General features: G+C 55.5%; 3 protein-coding genes across 3 annotated transcripts; 1 reads left to right on the top strand and 2 right to left on the bottom strand.

Annotated features, from left to right (window-relative positions):
* Window positions 1-717: 717 nt before the first annotated feature.
* Window positions 718-3,562, bottom strand: D7B24_005619 (uncharacterized protein; the record flags this gene model as incomplete). Its single annotated transcript, XM_028639769.1, has 2 exons — window positions 718-895; window positions 1,476-3,562. 2 exons carry the CDS (start codon window positions 3,560-3,562, stop codon window positions 718-720), a joined length of 2,265 nt encoding a protein of 754 aa, XP_028495984.1.
* A 4,348-nt stretch (window positions 3,563-7,910) lies between these two features.
* D7B24_005618 (uncharacterized protein) lies at window positions 7,911-9,185 on the bottom strand (the record flags this gene model as incomplete). Its single annotated transcript, XM_028639768.1, has 2 exons — window positions 7,911-9,084; window positions 9,148-9,185. 2 exons carry the CDS (start codon window positions 9,183-9,185, stop codon window positions 7,911-7,913), a joined length of 1,212 nt encoding a protein of 403 aa, XP_028495983.1.
* A 449-nt stretch (window positions 9,186-9,634) lies between these two features.
* On the top strand, window positions 9,635-12,252 carry D7B24_005617 (uncharacterized protein; the record flags this gene model as incomplete). The annotated part of the gene is made up of 2 exons (XM_028639767.1): window positions 9,635-11,503; window positions 11,557-12,252. The coding sequence occupies 2 exons, from the start codon at window positions 9,635-9,637 to the stop codon at window positions 12,250-12,252; spliced, it is 2,565 nt and encodes an 854-aa protein (XP_028495982.1).
* Window positions 12,253-18,352: the final 6,100 nt, after the last annotated feature.

The following is an 18,352-nucleotide window of genomic DNA, read 5'->3' as shown; positions in this document are numbered from 1 at the left end:
GTTATGACTGCGGATTCTGATTCCGCCAGCCCAGGTTCGATTCCTGGTTGGACCTAATGTTTGGCATTTGGTTCGAGTTGGATTCCCTCCAACTTCGTAAAACTTTTGAAAATGTAAATGATTTTTGAGCTTCGTTGTTCCGCTCTTTGGAGAAGACGCGTAAATTTTGAGAAGAAGTGCATAGGTTACTCAGATACAGTACAATTTCAGACTCGGAAATCGATGTCGTCGGATTTCTGAATACTCAAATTCCCGATATCGCACTTCAATAATTACATTACGTACATTGCTCCCAGAAGACTCGGATTCTCCAGGCACCAACCATACTATCGTTCCTTCTAGTTCATCTATTGTACATCTTCCCTGACGGCGTAGGAGCAAGTAATCCTCAAATCGAGGCTGCGGCACCTGATTTCGGAGTATGCATCGATCTACCACAAGCACACATGCAAAATGCAGAGCGTAGCGAACCTCTGTACTCAAGCGAGACCGAGGAATTTCAATGCCTTGTGGCTATTTCCCTTCTTCAAATGGGGCTTCGACATGAAAATGGGCATGAGGCGCCTTTCCTCTTGGTCGTAATCGCTATCGTCCTCAAGGTTGAAAGTAAAGATAGAGGTTGAGTCTGTCGGACAGTCTATTGTGGGACCAAAAGTACCGCCGCTCTTCCGTGACTTTGCTCTTCGACTGCGCGATGATTTGTTTGTCTTGACTGTTTCAGCGAACGAGGCTCTGGACGACATTGCGGGCGAGGGCGGTCGGGGATGATGGTTGCCTCTTGGCGGCGGGGGTAATATCTGCGGCGGTGGCGATAATGGAGGGCTCTGAAGCCCCATGGTCGTTCTCGGAAATGGAGAGAAGGAGGCAGAGATAGGCGTCGGAAGTCGCCTTCCCGCTCTTTGCCTCGGTGTCTCGTCGGACACGTAGAAACGTGACACATCAATGAGCAATTTGCGGATCGTCGACACAAAGCTTCCAACTTCCGCTTCTGTCGCTGTTGATGTGAGGAGGAAGTTGGCCCTCGAGACGGCAACACTCTCAGGGAGAACGTTGGATGAAGCCTGCCTGTGAAGGGGCTTCCCCCGGGGGGGAGCTGAACCTGAGTTGTTGCCTTCGTTCACATTCGTGATCGATGCACCTCGAACGTGGTTGAACGGCAGAGGCTCGTTTGCATTCGAGTTCACTATTGCTGCGACCTTCATAAGGTCCACGCCAACAAGTTTCTGAAGCGCCAAGACTGTGGCTAGATGATCTGGAGGATATTCCAAGATCAGGAATCGCACCTCGTTATGAATGACGAAGTAAGGCTCCAGGTGAGGAACAATTAGAGTTGCGAGCAAGTAAGGATTTGTGAATGGGTTTTCGTGCGTTTGATTAGCAAGTGGCTGTGCAGTGAAAGCTTGCATAGCGTTGGCAACAAGATATCTGTGCTTCCGTTAGTGACCGACCAAGAAGGCAAAAACCACTGTGCATACCGAAAATCAAGCCGCCCGCTTCGGCTGACTTCGCCAGATTTCACTCCCAGCTTTTCAAGCTGTCCGATGAGATTCGACAAGTGAGTCTTCTTAACCCCCCGACGCGCTCCTACAGCTAGAATCTGGTCGATCCTGCGCTGACCGTTGCGCGGACTTTCCGCGCCGGCATTGCGGAAGACGGGCTTCCAGAGGCCACCCATCTCTGGTAGTATGGAAAAATGAAAGCGGTGATATCCTTGGTCCTCCGGAGGGAAGTGAAAGTTTAGCAGGAGCCGCAGAGAGTTCTGGACAGCAACCGCTGTCTTGCAACCTGTTATGTCGCAGCTCTGGATCCTTTCTTCCCCCGGTCCGCAGACAGAAGACAGAGAAGAGGGTGTCTGTGCTGGGGTTGGTGGAGTTGCAGGCTTCAGTTTTAGTGTTAAACGAGTTGTGTTTGCAGGTTTGAGGGGTGTCGGACCGTAGGCAAAAGGATCGTATTCGTCTGGATCTGGGCCGAACGACAGTACTGACGCAGAAGAATTGACAGAGTCTTCAGCAGCAGTCTCGACATCGTGAAGCCTGGGTGCCCTTACGACTGATTCTTTTCGGGCTACCAGTTGCTCGGACTGTTCTTGCGTCTGAATTGGATAAACACCAGCTCTGAATGCGCCGATGGTAGCATCGAGGACACTATCATCAGCTCCATCCTGGATCTTAATGACAAGATCTTCGGTAAAGGGCAGCACGGGCCGGAAAGGGGGCTCAGGAGACCGAAAGCTTTCTGCATCTGTGCCCTTGTCAACATAAGCCCCGTTGGCCATTTTCTTCGGTTTTGGTGGCGGAGGAGATAATAAGACAGTGGGACGATCGCAGAGGACGTGGATTGTCCTCGGCAGTGATTTTTGCAGCAGTGTCCCGACATTGGAGTCGCGTCGGCCATCTTCTGACAGAGCCTTCCCGCTGTCGACCCTGGCCTGAATCTGAGCTTGGAGCGGAGGATCCCCGTAGCTATCCCCAGTTTCGTATGCTCGGTCAAGAGATTTCGTTCGCTTCGTTGATCTTCGAGGGTTGCCCATCTGCATCTGCATCAGAGAACCTTCTCCATATGCAACTGCGTCTGTAGACTCTGTGCTGTGACCCGAAAGGGGCGAGAGCAATTCCGTTGTAAATAGTCGACGTGGTGATATAGTCTGGTGCTCGTATGTCTCCCCTACGCAACTCGGTGACCTGAGGGGCGGGAGACAATCATCCACGGCCTCGAAGGTTGCTATGGTATCGGTCAAACTTTCGCCGAAATCGGTGACTGCCAATCTTGGGGTTGCTGAAAGAAAGTCGTTTCTGGTGCTGTCATCGACACATTCATCGTCTTCGCAAGACCTGACTCCAAAAACGTAGAATGGTGCAGCGTCGCCGAATCTATCATCGAAGCTGTAAATGGGAAGGCTCATACTCCGGGGCCTAGCCTTGAAGGTGAGGTCTACGTCGGTATTTGGTTGTAAGTCGGCAGTTAGTCGATCAAGGGCTTCAGCCGCTCGCATGGCTCTCACGATGGGGTCTTCTTCCGGTACGTGGTGTCTATCCTCCCTCTGTCGAGAAAACCAGTCATCTTCAAGTCCAGCCGCGCCATGCTTGACAATGTCGTTGAAGAGAAGCTTGGCATGAGAGATATCGCCGTCGGTCTCATGTTCAGCAATCGTTTTGATGCAGATGGCCTGGGCGCCAGGTGTGCTGCCGTTCGTGAAGACCAGTCTTTTGTTGGTTGGGGTTGAATCTTTCAGAAAGGAGTAGGCAACCTCGTTCCGCGCGGCGACGGCATTATGCATTCTCCTGATGAACTTCCGAGCATCGAACCTCTCGCTTGGGTCTCCGTCCTCAAGATAGGTCTGGACTTGGGGCAGGATGAAGATTTGTGGTGAGGTTGGGAGCAGACGTAGCTGGGTGGCAAGAACGTCGACCGGGCCCTCGAGAGACACCAAAGTGCCATGGTATCGAGTGGGATCGTCCATAGTCCGTTTTGTGAGATGCGAAGTTGCCTGATAATGGAAGGAGTGATACTTGTTATGAAGGTATTGTTGAGGGATGCAGTTGAGGGATGCAGTTGAGGGCATTAAAATTATCCAGACGATGAAAATAACCGAAAGAGAGAGTGGCAAATGTTGATGAGAGTATAGACCAGGCACACTCTCGAAGAACAGAGTGAAGTGCAACAGTTAAGAAAACGGGTAAGGAGATACAAGCCAGACCAAGCCAGTCGAATTTGACACTGAAGGGGGAAGGACGATGCACACTAGCATCAACGAGGAGAGCCCCAAGCGAACAACTGAATCGGGCGGAAAGCAACGCATGTTGTGCGTCTCCATGCAACAAGGAACCTTCACCTTTTGTTGAAGATGGAAGGAGAGACAGAGAGAAGTGAAAAGAGACGAGGTGCCACACAGTTGGCTCCTGCCTTAGCCGATACGACCCAACACCGTCCTCGTCCCCAGCTTCCAACGCCGTGCACATGGCCAAATAGGCGGGTCGGCTGAAGCAAGGTAATGTCTTCTTAGAGTGGTACATCGGTTGAGCTAGTCGCAGAAGAAACATCACCATCACGGTCGAGCGCAGCCCAACTTGGCCATATCATGGCCCGTTATCGGCTGCGTGGAGAACGAAGAGGGTATGGCGCCGAAGCAGTGATCAGGATGCCCTGGTCAGACAGGGTAGGTTCGACGCAGTAGCCGCCCGATGTACAGCTACGTACCCAAACTACTACATCATGAGCTCGTTGGCTGGAAGCTAACATCATGAAATTCTTCAAGGGTGGCGGGTGCATGCAGCGGAAGACCTTGGTGGAAGAGGCATCTGGCCAGAATCCCCCCCACCGTCACCATGTGCTTCGAAAGCAGAAACAGAAGCTTCCAAACGGAGGACCGAACCAACCTGGGCATTGCCTCCGAACAGATCACGACAAACAGATCGTGGCCACCAAGAACCTCATCGTGGGGTACCCTGGCATCATGGCGCGAGTCTCCATGCTTCAGAGTACCTCCCTTGCTATGCAGGTACCAACAGGCGTGCTGGGATTTACCCTCAAACAAGATGCATGCTTGGAGAGAGCGAGCCAAGTGGAGGAAACGAGGATGCTCTAGGGACCAGCCCCACGGCAAAGGGGCCAAAGCCCAGGTGCAGGAGTGAGAAGCCGTCCAAGCCAACAATGTAGACGAAACAGACTGCTGTACGGCCCGGCTCTAGCTAACGGTAGCGGTGTGTCCCCCCAGAACAAGCTCGATTGCACGACTCTCACATCACGTTTTTTTCCAGAATCCATCGGGACGGTGGACCAATAGCGGCATGGGCCGAGTCGATGCAACCTCATCCCTTGGGCGTGGCTCGCCGTCTTTCCTCGCATCACACGACAGCGGCTGTGGTACGGCATGCAATCAAGGCCTTGTTTGTACAACAGGAAGACGAGGTCACAGGGAGACGGGGTCAGGCAACGGGGATGATGACGCTTTCGGTTCACCATGCGGGACTATACCTCTGGCGATAAGCATTCTGGAGGCAATAAGGTGAGAAGTTAGCTGAGAACGGATGAAAATTCAAATAGAGTGTCGTCGATCCGATGTCGTCAAATGTGTCACTTCATGGGGGTCCAGCTGGGATGAGGCCCTGAACACCTTTTGGCCCTGTGCTCGCGTCGTTGAGGAGAAACGGGAGCGCCAGGCGATCAAAATTGGAACAAATGCTCACTGTCTGGCATTTCACTGGCACATTTGATCCCTCGGCGGGTCCAGCTAAGCGGATGGGGCGGCACCCAGACCGGGACTTTCTGGCCCCTCTCCCCAGTCACTCTACTCCACACCATCTGCACCACACACCCACCTCATACTACTTGGTACACTTGACACCAACAACGCACCACATTTCACCCGGCAAGCCTTGGTGGCCGGCAGTCTTCATCATAATGCTGCCTGGGAATTCTCGCCTTCGCCTCCGCTTTCGCCATCATCACCGCCATCGCACGAGTCGCGGCCCCCTCGTTTGAGCAAACTCTGCGCTGTTGGCGCCGCCTAGACGGGTGGCTTGTCTGCAACTGACCTCCTTTGACCATGAATCTGGTCTGCGTCTATCCTGTCACCCGGGACTTGATGATATGGCCATCATTAGCTCCAGAAGCTGCATCTTCAAACATGATGGTACTCCAATCGATGCCGTCCCCTTTTAGTTGACACAAGAACGCTTGGCAGCCTTCTGCGATTGTCGATTGTCACGATGATCCTTCCATTGTTCGGATTGGGAGCAACTTCAACGACCAAAGCCTTACTGGCAGCCGACAATATATGCGACGAACTTACACACGCGCGTCATGTCACATCGAGACCGACAGTGAAAGCATCATCTGTCCTTTTGGACGAGGTCGAGACCTAATCTTCGGTCTGCATACCGAGCAGAGTTCCAAGCTCACTGCAGGCCGTGCATGTCATGGTGCTCCGTGCTCCGAAAACTACGACTTCTGACCCCCTAGCACCCCGAATTAGGATCAATCGCCAGTCGAGTGTTGGTTTCTCCAGCCCGACGAGTTCGTCACCCAATGGCTTCGTCTCGGAGCCAGGTCACACAGTCTTCAGTGGCGCAACAGTAATACGACGGAAAAGACTGTCCACCAGTTTCACGCAGTCACTTCGACGTCTCAGCCCTTCATTCTATTTTCTATGCATGCGGGCTGCCGTGGCCGTCATTATGCCATGTGTACTGCCCAGCTCACTGTCAGACAATGCCTTCCAGCCGATCCCGGCATTCTTTTTAATCGCCCTGGCCCAGAGTCAGCGAAAGACTTCAACGAACTCAGCACTGCATCCTCTGTTGTCTTGGTCTTGGTGTGGCCCGGACTCAGCTCAAGGATAACCTGGCAGCGAGGATGATCAGCGCAGGGGCGGTCTCGTCACGCCCCATTTCCCCACCAACAGCTCGGGAGCGGCTCGGGGGCTGTTGGGTTTCGCAAATGCTGCTCACAGGAGCTCGACATCGGGACAACACGGTGCCGCCAACAATCTACCAGCCCCGTCGTTGCCCCCGGCCCCCAACGATCTGGGAGCCGGTGCGACATCCAGCCCTCGACCCCCGACCCTCGTCAGGTTCAGCGGCACACAAAACACCTTAACATGGCTGTTATCGTTGTACCGGCGTGGATACCCACGCTTCCTTCGGGGCCAAACTGGGTCGCTAGGCGCCACGGGCTCCCCACAGTTGTTTTCGGATTCCCTTTTCCTGCTGCGTGGTTTATCAATGACTGGGTGGCCGAACACTCATCGGTCTTTCAGGCGGCTCCTTGCACGACTCGTCACGCGGATTTGAGGAACAAGCTATTCAGCCCGGCTCACAGACCAGATCCCTGTCCATCGGACCTATTCGATATCCTGCCTCGTTCTTGTGGCAAGAGTGACTACCATGTGCCACTGGGATTGTGTGTCAATCTTGATCCGAGCTTCAATAAATCCGTTGGTTATGGTTGGTGGCCACTGCCAGGGCGATCCTTGAGCAGGATTGCCGGGTTGCGTTTGACCCGGTGTCATTTCTTGGGCACAGCACGCGAAGTCTTCTAGCCCCTTCGACGGATGTTTGTTACGACCTACAGCTACTTCCGACTTCTTATCACCTGGTTCGATTTGGTCCCAAGGCTCTCCGGCCCAGCCAACGTCTGTTCGTTATGTCAAACGCCATTCCGTGCTCCATAACAATACCATGTGCGATGGGTGCGCTGTTAGATGACAACGTCACTTATCAACGAGCGTCCTCGTTCAAGCTGCAGCAGCCTGTAGAGTGAATCCATCTGCCATCGTCCAGAGTATGTCGCGAGCTTGGTGTGTAGCTTGTTCAGAACGGAGCAAATTTACTGACGGAGGGGTCGAGTCTCCATCCTTCCAACTGAACTACATTAGGTATGTATGGGGTATCAGGGGCCACGTAACTGAGGCTTGCTGGCGTCTACGTGGCTGTTTTACAGGGTCTGCATGTTTCATGCTATCGAGGCGCCGCTGTGTATGAGGCATCCCATGAATAATACGTGCAAATCAGAGCTATATCTGCGTCCTCTAGCTCCAGAAGCCCAGCAGCCAGTGACCTACCTAGGCACGTCGGCTGCAGGTGTATCCAGTTCCGGGCATGTTTTTCAATACAGTGGTTGATCACTGGCGGGCCCCTGTATGGCGTGCAGTTGGCTAGTATCATTCAGAAGCATTGCACGCCGGGCTTTTCCATTTGCGAGGCAAGTGAGGCCCCTCCAAAGCGCGTAGTGTGATGAGACCGATGCCATTTTCGTGCAGTGACGTACGAGTGTTATTCGAATAGACAAACGCAGCTGATGCAGAGGATGCTGGGGTTGACGCGTTGTCGATGCCGATTTCCAGGAGTAGGTCCAGGCAACCACCACGATAAAGGAGGTGAGCATTGCTCTATCAATCAACTCCCCAAGGTTCAGTCGCTGTCCATCAGTGCGGCCAACTCGGCCTCTTCATCCGCCGTCATGAGCCCCTCCTTCTTGTCATCGTCCTTTTTCGCCTGCTGCTCATCTTCCTCAACTGGCTCGCCAGCTTTCCGGATTTCCTCTACTGTTTCGTCGAGACCCTGCTTGTCGAGACTCCATGTTCGAATTGTACGATCAATACTGATGCTGACTAACGTGTCCTTCTTCCCCGAGGGATCCCTCAGCACGATCAAGTCGGTGATTTCGTCAAAGTGTGCCGATATCGTGTAGACGAGGCTGCCCGACGTGCGGTCCCACACCTTGATATCCTGGCTGAACCCGCCCGTGACGACCCACGTCTCGGTGAGGACGAGGCCCTTGACGAAATCACCATGCTCAAAAGTATCCTCTGTCGTGAAGCCCTTGCCGCGGGCGAGACACTTTGCCGTGCCGTCGGCGCTCGCCGTCCACAGGTCAATCTCCTCGCTCTCCTGGTCAAACAGGACCTTGTAGACGCTCGTCTCGTGCTCGGAAATGGCACCCCCCGTCGCCAGCGCAGCATCACCAGCCGCCTCGCCGCCGACCTCACCGCCAGCCACCATCTCGGCGCCGTCGAGGCGCACCCGCCAGCGGCGCACGACGGGGTCGCTGCTCGCGCTGACGACGACGAGCTCGTCGTCCGAGGACGCGACGGGGTCGACGGCCAGCGACTGCAGCGACATCATGGCGGCGGCGGGGTCCTGCAGCGCGTGCAGGCGGCGGCCGGTGGCCACGTCCCAGACGAGGATCTTCTTGTCGGCGCCGCCGCTGAGGAGGACGTCGCGGCCGCCGAGGCGTCCGGTGGCGAGCGTCTTGACGAAGTCGGCGTGGCCGGCGTAGCGCCGCTGCGGTGCGCCGGTGCGCAGGTCCCAGGACCAGATGGTCTTGTCCCAGGCGCCGGCGAAGAGGGTCGTGCCGCTGGTGGCGAGGCTCGTGACGGGCACGGCGGGCCCGGCAAACTTGGCCGTGGGCTTGCGCGAGGTCAGGGAGATGCGGGCGACGCGGCCGGAGGACTCGGCCGTCAGCAGGGCGTTGGGATTCGTGGGGTCGGGTAGGACGGCGAGGACTTTGGACGGCAAGCGAATCGGGTTGCCGAATGGGTTGTCTTGCTTGAGGGCGCGCTGCTTGCGCTTCTCTTGTTGGACGCTGGGCCTGGGTTAGTGAGGAGCGCCTTGGGGAGTCAGGTTGGTGGTTCAGGGGCTCACTCACTCGGTCTCGAAGAAGTTCTCCTGGTTGCTCGACTCCATGGTGCTGTTTTAGGCGGAAGCCAGTAGGGATTTGAGATCTTGGGGGTATCAATTAGAGGCTGTATCGTCAAAGAGCAGTATGACTTGAGCTCAGTACAGTGATACCAAAGCCTGGAGGTAAGTGGCAGTGTTGACTTGTTCTTTCCATGAGATTCTTGGTCATCTGCAGTGAAATGGCGGGGCAGATGGACACACTGGCAGACAGCTGCAGGCTGCCCCTCACTAAGCTCGAATCCACCTGATTGCAAGTGGGCCCAGCTGTCGTTTCCCAAACGACCCAAGACGCGCCAGATTTAATTGATTGACGCGTCAACGCGCTCCTCGCATCTGTCCCCCCTTGCGAATCCATGAATCTGTAGATCGGCCTCCTCCTCAACCAAGCCTCTTCAACACCATCAGGCGAGGTGAAATTCGAGCGTCGTGGCACTGCTTCTTCCGAAACCATCACAATGTCGTCCACAGCCCCGAGGGTAAGGCCACGGCCTGCCCACACCTCCGGCACAACGCGCTGCGCCTACACCCCCAACGGCTCCCGCCTCGTGACCGTTGGCTCCAACAACACCATTCGATTGTACAAGACGGGCTTTGACGGCGAACCCATCAACATCGACGAGTGCCAGGAACAGAACGTCACAGTGGCTGCTGCCGATGACTTCTTTGTCGTCGGTTCTGAAGACGGCACCGTCAGCGTCTACTCCTCGATCACTGAGACCTTTGATCGGTTCATCACCCGCACCTCGCTGCCCATACGCGACATCGCCCTCTCTCCCGACCTCAAGTGGTGCGCTGTTGCCAGTGACGAGTTGACGGTCAAGATTGTCGGCACCTTTGACCACTCGTACATTCGCACGCTGAAGGACCATGGAAGACCTGCGAAACACGTTGCCTTTGATCCCAAGGGCGGGCTGCTCGCCGTGTCCTGCACAGATGGCATCGTTTACGTCTACTCACTCACGGCAGACCAGCCGGAGCTGATACACAAGGTGGATGGCATTATTGGGTCGCTGGAGACCGACTCGGATCTCTCTTCAGAGGCTGTGTGGCATCCCGACGGACGGGCCCTGGCACTGCCGACACCCACCCACGATATTCAGGTCGTTTCGAAGAACGACTGGGAAAAGCAGCGCGCCTTTTCCAATGGTCATCTCGGAGACATCACTGCCCTGGCCTGGTCGCCCAACGGCGCCTTGCTAGCGACGGCCGCCAAGGACGGCAAGGTCCTCATTTGGGAGACGAAGACGCAGAGCGTCATTCAAAAGTTCGACTACAACAATGTCATTGATCTCTCCTGGCATCCCACCGACAACCTGCTGTCCTTCTCCACGTCGGAAGGCGAAATCTACATCTACCCTGACCTCATCAACGAGCAGTTCGCCTCCCTGCTCAAACTCCCTAAACAGCTCGCTCCCTTCATCCACGACCCCCTCTCCGAGATCTCCAACGCCCGCCGCCCACCACAACCTAATGGCAACACCAATGGCAACGGTGCACTCCCTTCTCGGCCCCGCCGCGACTCCCTCGGCAGCCTGGACTCATTCCTCAACGCTGATGACGACGGTCTCGGCGATGGCGACGACTTTGTCGTTGACGATGATGGGGCCGGTTATGCGGCAGGATCCAGCCGCAAGCGGCCTCATGACGGCTCCGGCCCCATCGAGCACGGAGGCAAGCGACGTCAGCTTATGCAGGCCGAGTATCACGAGGCTTTCCAGCCGGGCTCGACCCCATGGCGCGGCAACAGGAAGTACCTCTGTCTAAACCTCATTGGCTTCGTCTGGACCGTTGATCAGGATGGCCACAACACCGTCACGGTGGAATTCTACGACCATGAGCTCCACCGCGACTTCCACTTCACCGATACCTTCCTTTACGATAAGGCGTGCCTGAACGAGCAGGGCACGCTCTTCTCGTGCCCGCCTCTAAAGGACCAGCCAGCGACCATCTTCTACCGCCCGCACGAGATGTGGACGCAGCGTCATGACTGGCGGATCCAACTGCCCAAGGACGAGCACGTTCTGGCCATGTCACTGAGTGAATCGTTTGTGACGGTGACAACGACGGCCAACTATGTAAGGGTCTACACGCTCTTTGGACTTCCGTATCGCGTCTACCGTCCCAAGAACACGCCCATGGTCACGTGCGCCAGCTGGAAGGACTACGTTCTGACAATGGGCAATGGGCCTGTCGGAGCTGATGGCTATACGAAGCTTGTCTACACCATCGAGAATGTCAAGACAGATACCATCTGCCAGAACGAAGACACAGTTGCCCTTCCCGATGGCGCAACACTCAAGAGCGTCTTCTTCTCGGACTCGGGTGTATGTCTTCATCCTAAACCTTGACGGTGGAAAACCAACTGACAATGCAACAGAACCCATGCATCTATGACTCGACAGGCACGCTCCTCACCCTCCTCCACTGGCGCAGCCCCTCCCGCGCCTCCTGGATTCCCCTCCTCGACACCAAGCTCCTGCCCCGCCTCGCCTCTGGCCGCAAGACTGAGACGTACTACCCCATTGCCGTTGCCGACGACAAATTCCACTGCATCATTCTCAAGGGCGGCGACCAGTATCCTTACTTCCCCCGGCCCCTTCTCTCCGAGTTTGACTTCTCCGTACCCCTGACTTCCACGCCCCCAAAACCCGCCCGCGCGGAAGGGTCCGACGCCGGCGACGAAGACGAGGACGCCGACGCCGGCCCGGAATCTGAATCCCGCAAGCTCGAGCAGGCGTTTCTACTACGCACGCTCGCGGCGGCGCAACTGCGCGACGCGGCGGACGACGACACCCCCAGCGGCAGCGGCGGTCGGCACGCGCAGCGGTCTGCGCTCGCGCGCGTCGAGCTCGAGGTCGACAAGACGCTGCTGCAGCTGCTTGCCATTGAGTGCCGCGAGGGCGACGAGAGGGGCATGCGCGCGCTCGAGATGGTGGAGCTCATGCGGGACCGCACGGGACGCATGGTCGATGCGGCGGTCAAGGTTGCTGAGCGGTACGGCCGGACGCTGCTTGGTGAGAAGATTCGGGAGCTGGGTGATAAAAGGGCCAACGGCATGGAGGAAGACTGGTGAGCCTGTCTGCGTGCTGGAAGAACGACGCTCGCGTGTGATCACAGTCTGGTTTGGGCGTTTTGCGAGCACAGCTGCTGCTGGGGTTGGGACATCATCTTGGGCCGCTTTGTTGTTAGAATGATGGGGTCTGCACATGGCCACCGATGACAGCCTGGAAGATGTACACGGACATGCAATATGATCAACTTGGGAAATTCTCATCGACTGTTCAAACATTCTGCACACGCCGTTGGTCGTTGCTTGTGATATGGAGGGTGAAGAAGGCTTGCCTACTGCCGCGACGCACATCAGTGATGGTGCGCGCAAATTACAGATTACATCTTCATCTGTGCCGTGATTTTGTTTCCTCAACACGTGCCACGAGTACTGCCCCAACCCTCTTCAGAGGAATGCTGTGGCAGACATGACAGCTGCCGGGATTCCGTCCTGTACCTTGAGTGAGACTGTAGACGCACAACAGACTGGTTGTCAGGCAGCACCCAAACGGGCGAAAAGAAGCTCTTCCTCTCGATCCGGCCATCTGTCCGAAACCCAGGTCCAGGTATAAGTGGTCAATGTTTAGAAAGACTAAATGGTTTTGAGGACCTGGTCGCAGATCAGGTCATTACATTGCTGACCTTATCGATGAACCTGGGAATGCAGAAAATGCTACCAATTTAGATGCAGAGTCGAACACAGACCATACCTAAAAACTGAAGACGAAACGGTGGAACGCTTTCTAGCTTTATTTGGCCACTTTGCCCTTGTTCCTCACGGAGAAGTTCATTCTCAACACTGGCTGTAATGAACAGCTTAACCCCTCGTCAGTTTACTGCTCAACTCTGACGCAGCATCGCATGTCGTCAATCTCAAGAGGCGAACGCTGTTTCAAACAAGAACAATGCGCTTCACAAGATCTCGTCAGCTTGAATGCATTGACAGTCAAGTCAGACATAATGGCGGGGGAAGAACCCGCCTGATCGGTCCTCCATGTTTGGAGCCTAGAGCGTGGGCACACAAAATCGACATGACCAAACCGCATTTGATCTGGCTGCAATGTAGACAATATGCCAGCCCAAGTACTACTACATCACGAAGCTAATACAGATTGTAGAGACAGTTTTGAGCGGACGATGCTTCTGATGGCCGCGGTGGGTGGTGGTTCTGTGAACGTTGCCGAGATATGCTTCTCGATCCTGACGCGGAAGCTGCATCAAAACGCCCAAACTGTCAAGAGAAGAGAAGATCTACGGCAAGCCGAGAGTTGTGTACTCTATGATCGATTCTCTGCAAAGGAGCCCTCGACAGCGATCTCGACAGGACCAGGAACTGGAACACGGGCGAGGCCGACGCGATAAAGCCTCTTCGCAGACACCTTATCATTATCGACGAAGGAACTTTTGAAGGATGAGTACATAATAGTGGCTAGAGAGTTTCATCCATAGTGTACGGAATTACGAGTATTGGAAGCGAGCTGACTATCGACGATGCTGCCTGGGATGGCCTCATTCAGCACTTTGGCAAGCAAATGCAATCTAGCATTTCAGGACCCGGACCAGCATGGTTAGTGGGGTAGCGTGATGGCGTCTGGGGAAGGTTCGTATTGAACGAGCGCGGCTCGTTTTTGCTACGAACTCTTGTCAAGAAATCCCCCTCGATAGAGACTTCGATAGTCGTGGGGTCTTGGTCTAGGTAAGGAAGAGTCATTTACACCCGTTCAACACTAATGCACCAAGAAGCAGATCATATGCTCTACAGTGAACTCATCATACAAAGATTTGATGACAGGCGCAGAATGCATCAGGCTCGGTCAGGGTCGGCCCAGGGTAGAAGCGGCGAGGCTCCTGAAAGAGCCGATTTCAAACCAGCCCTAGTGAAGCCCATTCGGTGGGTGGGGGGTCCTGGCTTTGTATTGGGAGATGAAGTGCTGTCTGAGTTGTCGAATCGGATCGCGCAGGAGCATCTTCCAGAAAAAGCAGGGGACAAGCGAGATCCGAAAACGGACAGCAATGGCACATCAATCCAACCTGATACAAAGCTACCGGCTTCTGGAAGATGTTGAACACCATTACTGTACAAGCACACACACCTCCTCCGTTGACCCCTACCCTAGGTAGAGCCTAGGGGGCTAAAAGTCATACTGCCAGATGAAGAAGGACGGCCGCAGCAGCGTCGAACCTGCGGCCGTCATATCGTTGGCCAGGGGTTATCGATCGGGGGGTGTCTCTTTTGATGGAGCGCGAAGAAAGCTTTCAGCTAAGGAAAGGGGGGGGGGGGGGGATCTCCTGGAATTGATGAAAGGGAAAAATTCTGAAGCTTGTGCCTTTTATTTTCTTATTCCCTGGCGTGTTGAGAAATCGACAGGGGCAGGAGGATGTTTGTTCTTCCCGACGAGGATGAAACACATGGGCGTAGCAGCTGCTCAACGTGCATACGGAGATCAGAGTTGCTTTTGCTTCTGCCTTTCTTTGGTAGTGGTCAGGGCTTTTCTTCGGTCTTCGGTTCTTCAGCCGCTCGTTCGGTCGCTCATTCGCTCGTTTACCGGTTGTACCCTTCAAGACGACCTACTTCAGACACGATTTGGCCGCATCCACCAAGATCGGTTCGTGGCGTCATCTCTGTCAACCAGCCTGTTGTGAAGCGGGGAATAGCGAGAGAGAGAGAGAGAGGGTCGGACCTTGTCCAGCTGAGGCGGCGTATCGTGCTGGGTTCGAAAGCGGTCCAATGGCTTGTTTTTGAGGTGTGGGGGGGTTCAAGTTAAGGTAAGGTACTCTACGATTCGCCCTCGCGGTAGCGTAGCGTAGCTCGCTCGCTGAGAGCCGGGACGTCGTGGCGTTAATAGACACGTCAAGTGCATGCAGCCAATAGAGGAGCTGTGGTTGATCGTGACCATGAAATCCCCCCCTTTCATCTGCTGCGCGTGAGAGCCAAGAACGATGCGTCTTGAAGGGACAGCCGTCGCGTGGGCGGGCTTGATTGCTTGCATTGAACCCTGCTGCTGAGCATGTCGCTTCAGAAGGGGTCTCGGAAACCATTAACAGCACGTCAGCAGCAAGAGCCGCCACATTCAAAACAAAGAGGTCGCTCGCTTCAGAGCTCTTTTCTTTCTCCAGTCAGGCATCAAGCATCAGCTGTCCACCAGCTGGGGGCGATTGGGGAGTCGCGGCTCTCGGCGTTGCGGGCCCTGGAGCTGAACATGATGGAGGGTGTGATTTTGAAGAAAAGGGGCCTCCTTCACCACGAGCACGCGCTAGACGACATGCGAGGATCAAGGTCTCCATCCAAGGTAGCAGTGACTGACCGACTAGACGAGACGCAGATGCGATCATGCAGCCCCAGCCGCAACGCTGCGTTTCGCAAAGTCGCAAAAAAGAGGCTGGATAGCTCGAATGCTTCTGAGCGTCAGCATGCTTTAGCATGGTTAGTGACAGGTCGTGTCTCGGCCTGGAGGGGGATGAAGAGCTTCGAAGATCGGAGGTAGCCCTTTCCGGCGATCGTAGTTCATCCAATCCAACCCACTGATACTTGAGCAGTGTCCACCACGGTTATCACCCAGGCGGTCATATCAATTCGAGTGTGAAGGGGCGCCGCGTGCCGGAAAAGCTCCCGCGGTCGGACTGGGCCAGGAGCTTGGACTCGAAGGTTTTAGCTGCTCCCCAGGAACGATGGATGTGCGATTGATGGATTGATTGTACATGCGACGAGGACAATCCACAACACTTGAGAGAGATGGGCACGGACACGCGGCATGGTCGACAGTCTCGTCTTCCCGTTACAATGCCCCGGATCTGAGAAAAGACAGACACCGTGACGTGCTCGTTGGGTTCCAGAGATGGTTGAGCACCGATTAGATCCGTGCGCTGTCTCAACGGCCAAGGCCATCACGACTGGAGAGGTCGAGGTGGCTTATTGTTCCTAGCATCGTGCATGTCCGAGTGACATGGGGTGGATGGTAAGGAATTCCTCATCGACCATTCAGGGCTTTGACGGCGCAAGCTCGTGGGATTTCTCGAATCCACTGTGTCAAAATTACGACGATGGCGATGCACGAGTGAGACATGCTGGAAGCTGAACGTTTTTGATGGCAGGGATAGTGGAAGAAAAGCCCCAATGAATGAAGGTTGGTCGTCGTCAATTCGCCATGGAGACGGAGAGAGAGCAGGGCTGGATTGCACACAGGACCCTGTAGATATCTGTTGTACAGTACCTGTACCTACCTAGGTACTGGAGCTAGGAGGAGCTATGTCGGCTACAGATGCACGGAACTGGGAAGGACAAGGGGCAAGCGTTAGACGGGCAAGAAGGAGACAGGCAAGACAACAGTCGACCAGAGGGTTCTTGCCAGGCAGGTAGATACCTGCCTAAGGTAAGGTACCTACCCAAGCTACCGCAAGTACTTGTCTAGAAGGTAAGGCTGGAGAGAAAGCACAGTCCAGCCAGCCAAAGGCGCCTTCCCCCACCTGCCTTGGTCCTTAGTCAGTGGGGCTACAGTGGACGTGTCCTACACTGGTCTGGACCCTGTCGGAGTATTGATCGAGTGTCTGATCATCCAAGGTCCGAGTGTTTAGAGGTTCTTGGGTTCTGGTCCATCGAGTCTTGGGCTGCGATGGATCTTGGATCCATGGAACCGATATTCATCACCACTCCGCTAGACCGTGCCTTTCAATCGCTGGTACGATCCTCTGTCGAAAAAGAATCCGATTTGGCCACGATGGACAGGAGGCGCCGGGACAGGCACAAGTGACAAGGCACCAGAATCGGGAGACGACGCTCCCCACGCGAAGAAGCAAGCATGGAACGAAACGTGAGTGTCTCCAAGGCGGGCCATGAGCAAGGACTGGTCAGCATCCTCATCATCAAGATCATCATCACCACGGCACCAGAGCAGAACCCGTCTGTTCCCACCACGCTATTGGTACCCACGTATCCTTGTCGACAATTGTCGTGGCTGGCCGCCCATCGAATTCCCAAGTCCAAGCTCCTCGGCCCGTCAGCCATCATCAACAGCAACATTACCTCGCGCCACGCATTCCTCTCCTGACACGGGCCCTGTCGCTGGTCGAGGTGACATCCAACCACATTACAATCCGTTGCGGTCAACCCTCAGACAAGCCCGGTCATCAGACCGCCCCCGTTCCAGCCGTGAAGCATCGTCATCGATCGAACTGGAATTGGAACTCGACTTGGAGCTTGTGCTGCAGCAGTCGGAGGCTTGAAAGCTCTGGACGACTGCCGGACACCTGTCCAATCTGCCCGTACACAGACGAGATTCTGTGCCGAGTAGGTACCTACCTGTATCTGCAAGGTCCCTGAAGCCTTGCCGAGTGGACCTCGAAGTCAGCGTGGTAAGGCTCCCTGTTAGCACCACGAGTCTCGGTCTCTAATACGCACAAGGCCGAGAATCTAATCCTAACAGAGTCAGGGCCTCCCACAGTCCCCTGCATTCTCCTTCATCACATATCCAACACAACCTGGAAGCCCCCCTCACCCTCCTTACCAGGGCCGTCGCGCCAGCTGCTGATCCTTCCTGCCAGTGGCTCCTGCACCTCCTATACGCTCACGGTCTCGGCGCCACACGGCGACGGTCGACTCCCGACTCAGGCCTGGCGGCCTCGAAGCCCACCCCACCAGCCAACTTCGACCCTAGCTAGCCCTCTGTCCAGGCCCCTCGATTTTACCCCCTCTTCCCCTTAGGCCTGAGGTACATGTAGACTCAGACTCAGACCTTGAACGTGCCTCAACATCAGCCAGCCTGCTCGCCTACATCCACCCGCCTCGATAACCTTTGTCCACCACCACCAGCCCGCCATCCATTCCGTCATATCACTGCGCACCGCCGCCCGAACGCCAGCGACCACCCATCCTCCTCCTCGAATATTCTCGACCAAGATCTTCGGCACGCGCCGGTATCGATCCTTCACCGAATTGCAGTTGCTGGCGTTTTCCACCCACGACGCCAGAGTTCCCCCACCGCCAGCCGCGCCATCTGCTTGTACTGCATCTTCGACCTTCCCCCAGGTACCGACAGACAGACACGCAAACAAGGCCAACCGACCGCCCGCCCGCCCGCCCGTCCGCCTGCCAGCGTCCCCTTGCCCATTCACAAGCCCTGTCCGACCGG

Source organism: Verticillium nonalfalfae, assembly GCF_003724135.2.
Source record: "Verticillium nonalfalfae strain VnAa140/NRRL 66861 chromosome Unknown scaffold_35, whole genome shotgun sequence".
NCBI lineage: Eukaryota > Fungi > Ascomycota > Sordariomycetes > Glomerellales > Plectosphaerellaceae > Verticillium > Verticillium nonalfalfae.
The sequence above is the reverse complement of the archived record's forward strand: the minus strand, read 5'-3'. Positions and strand labels throughout refer to the sequence as shown.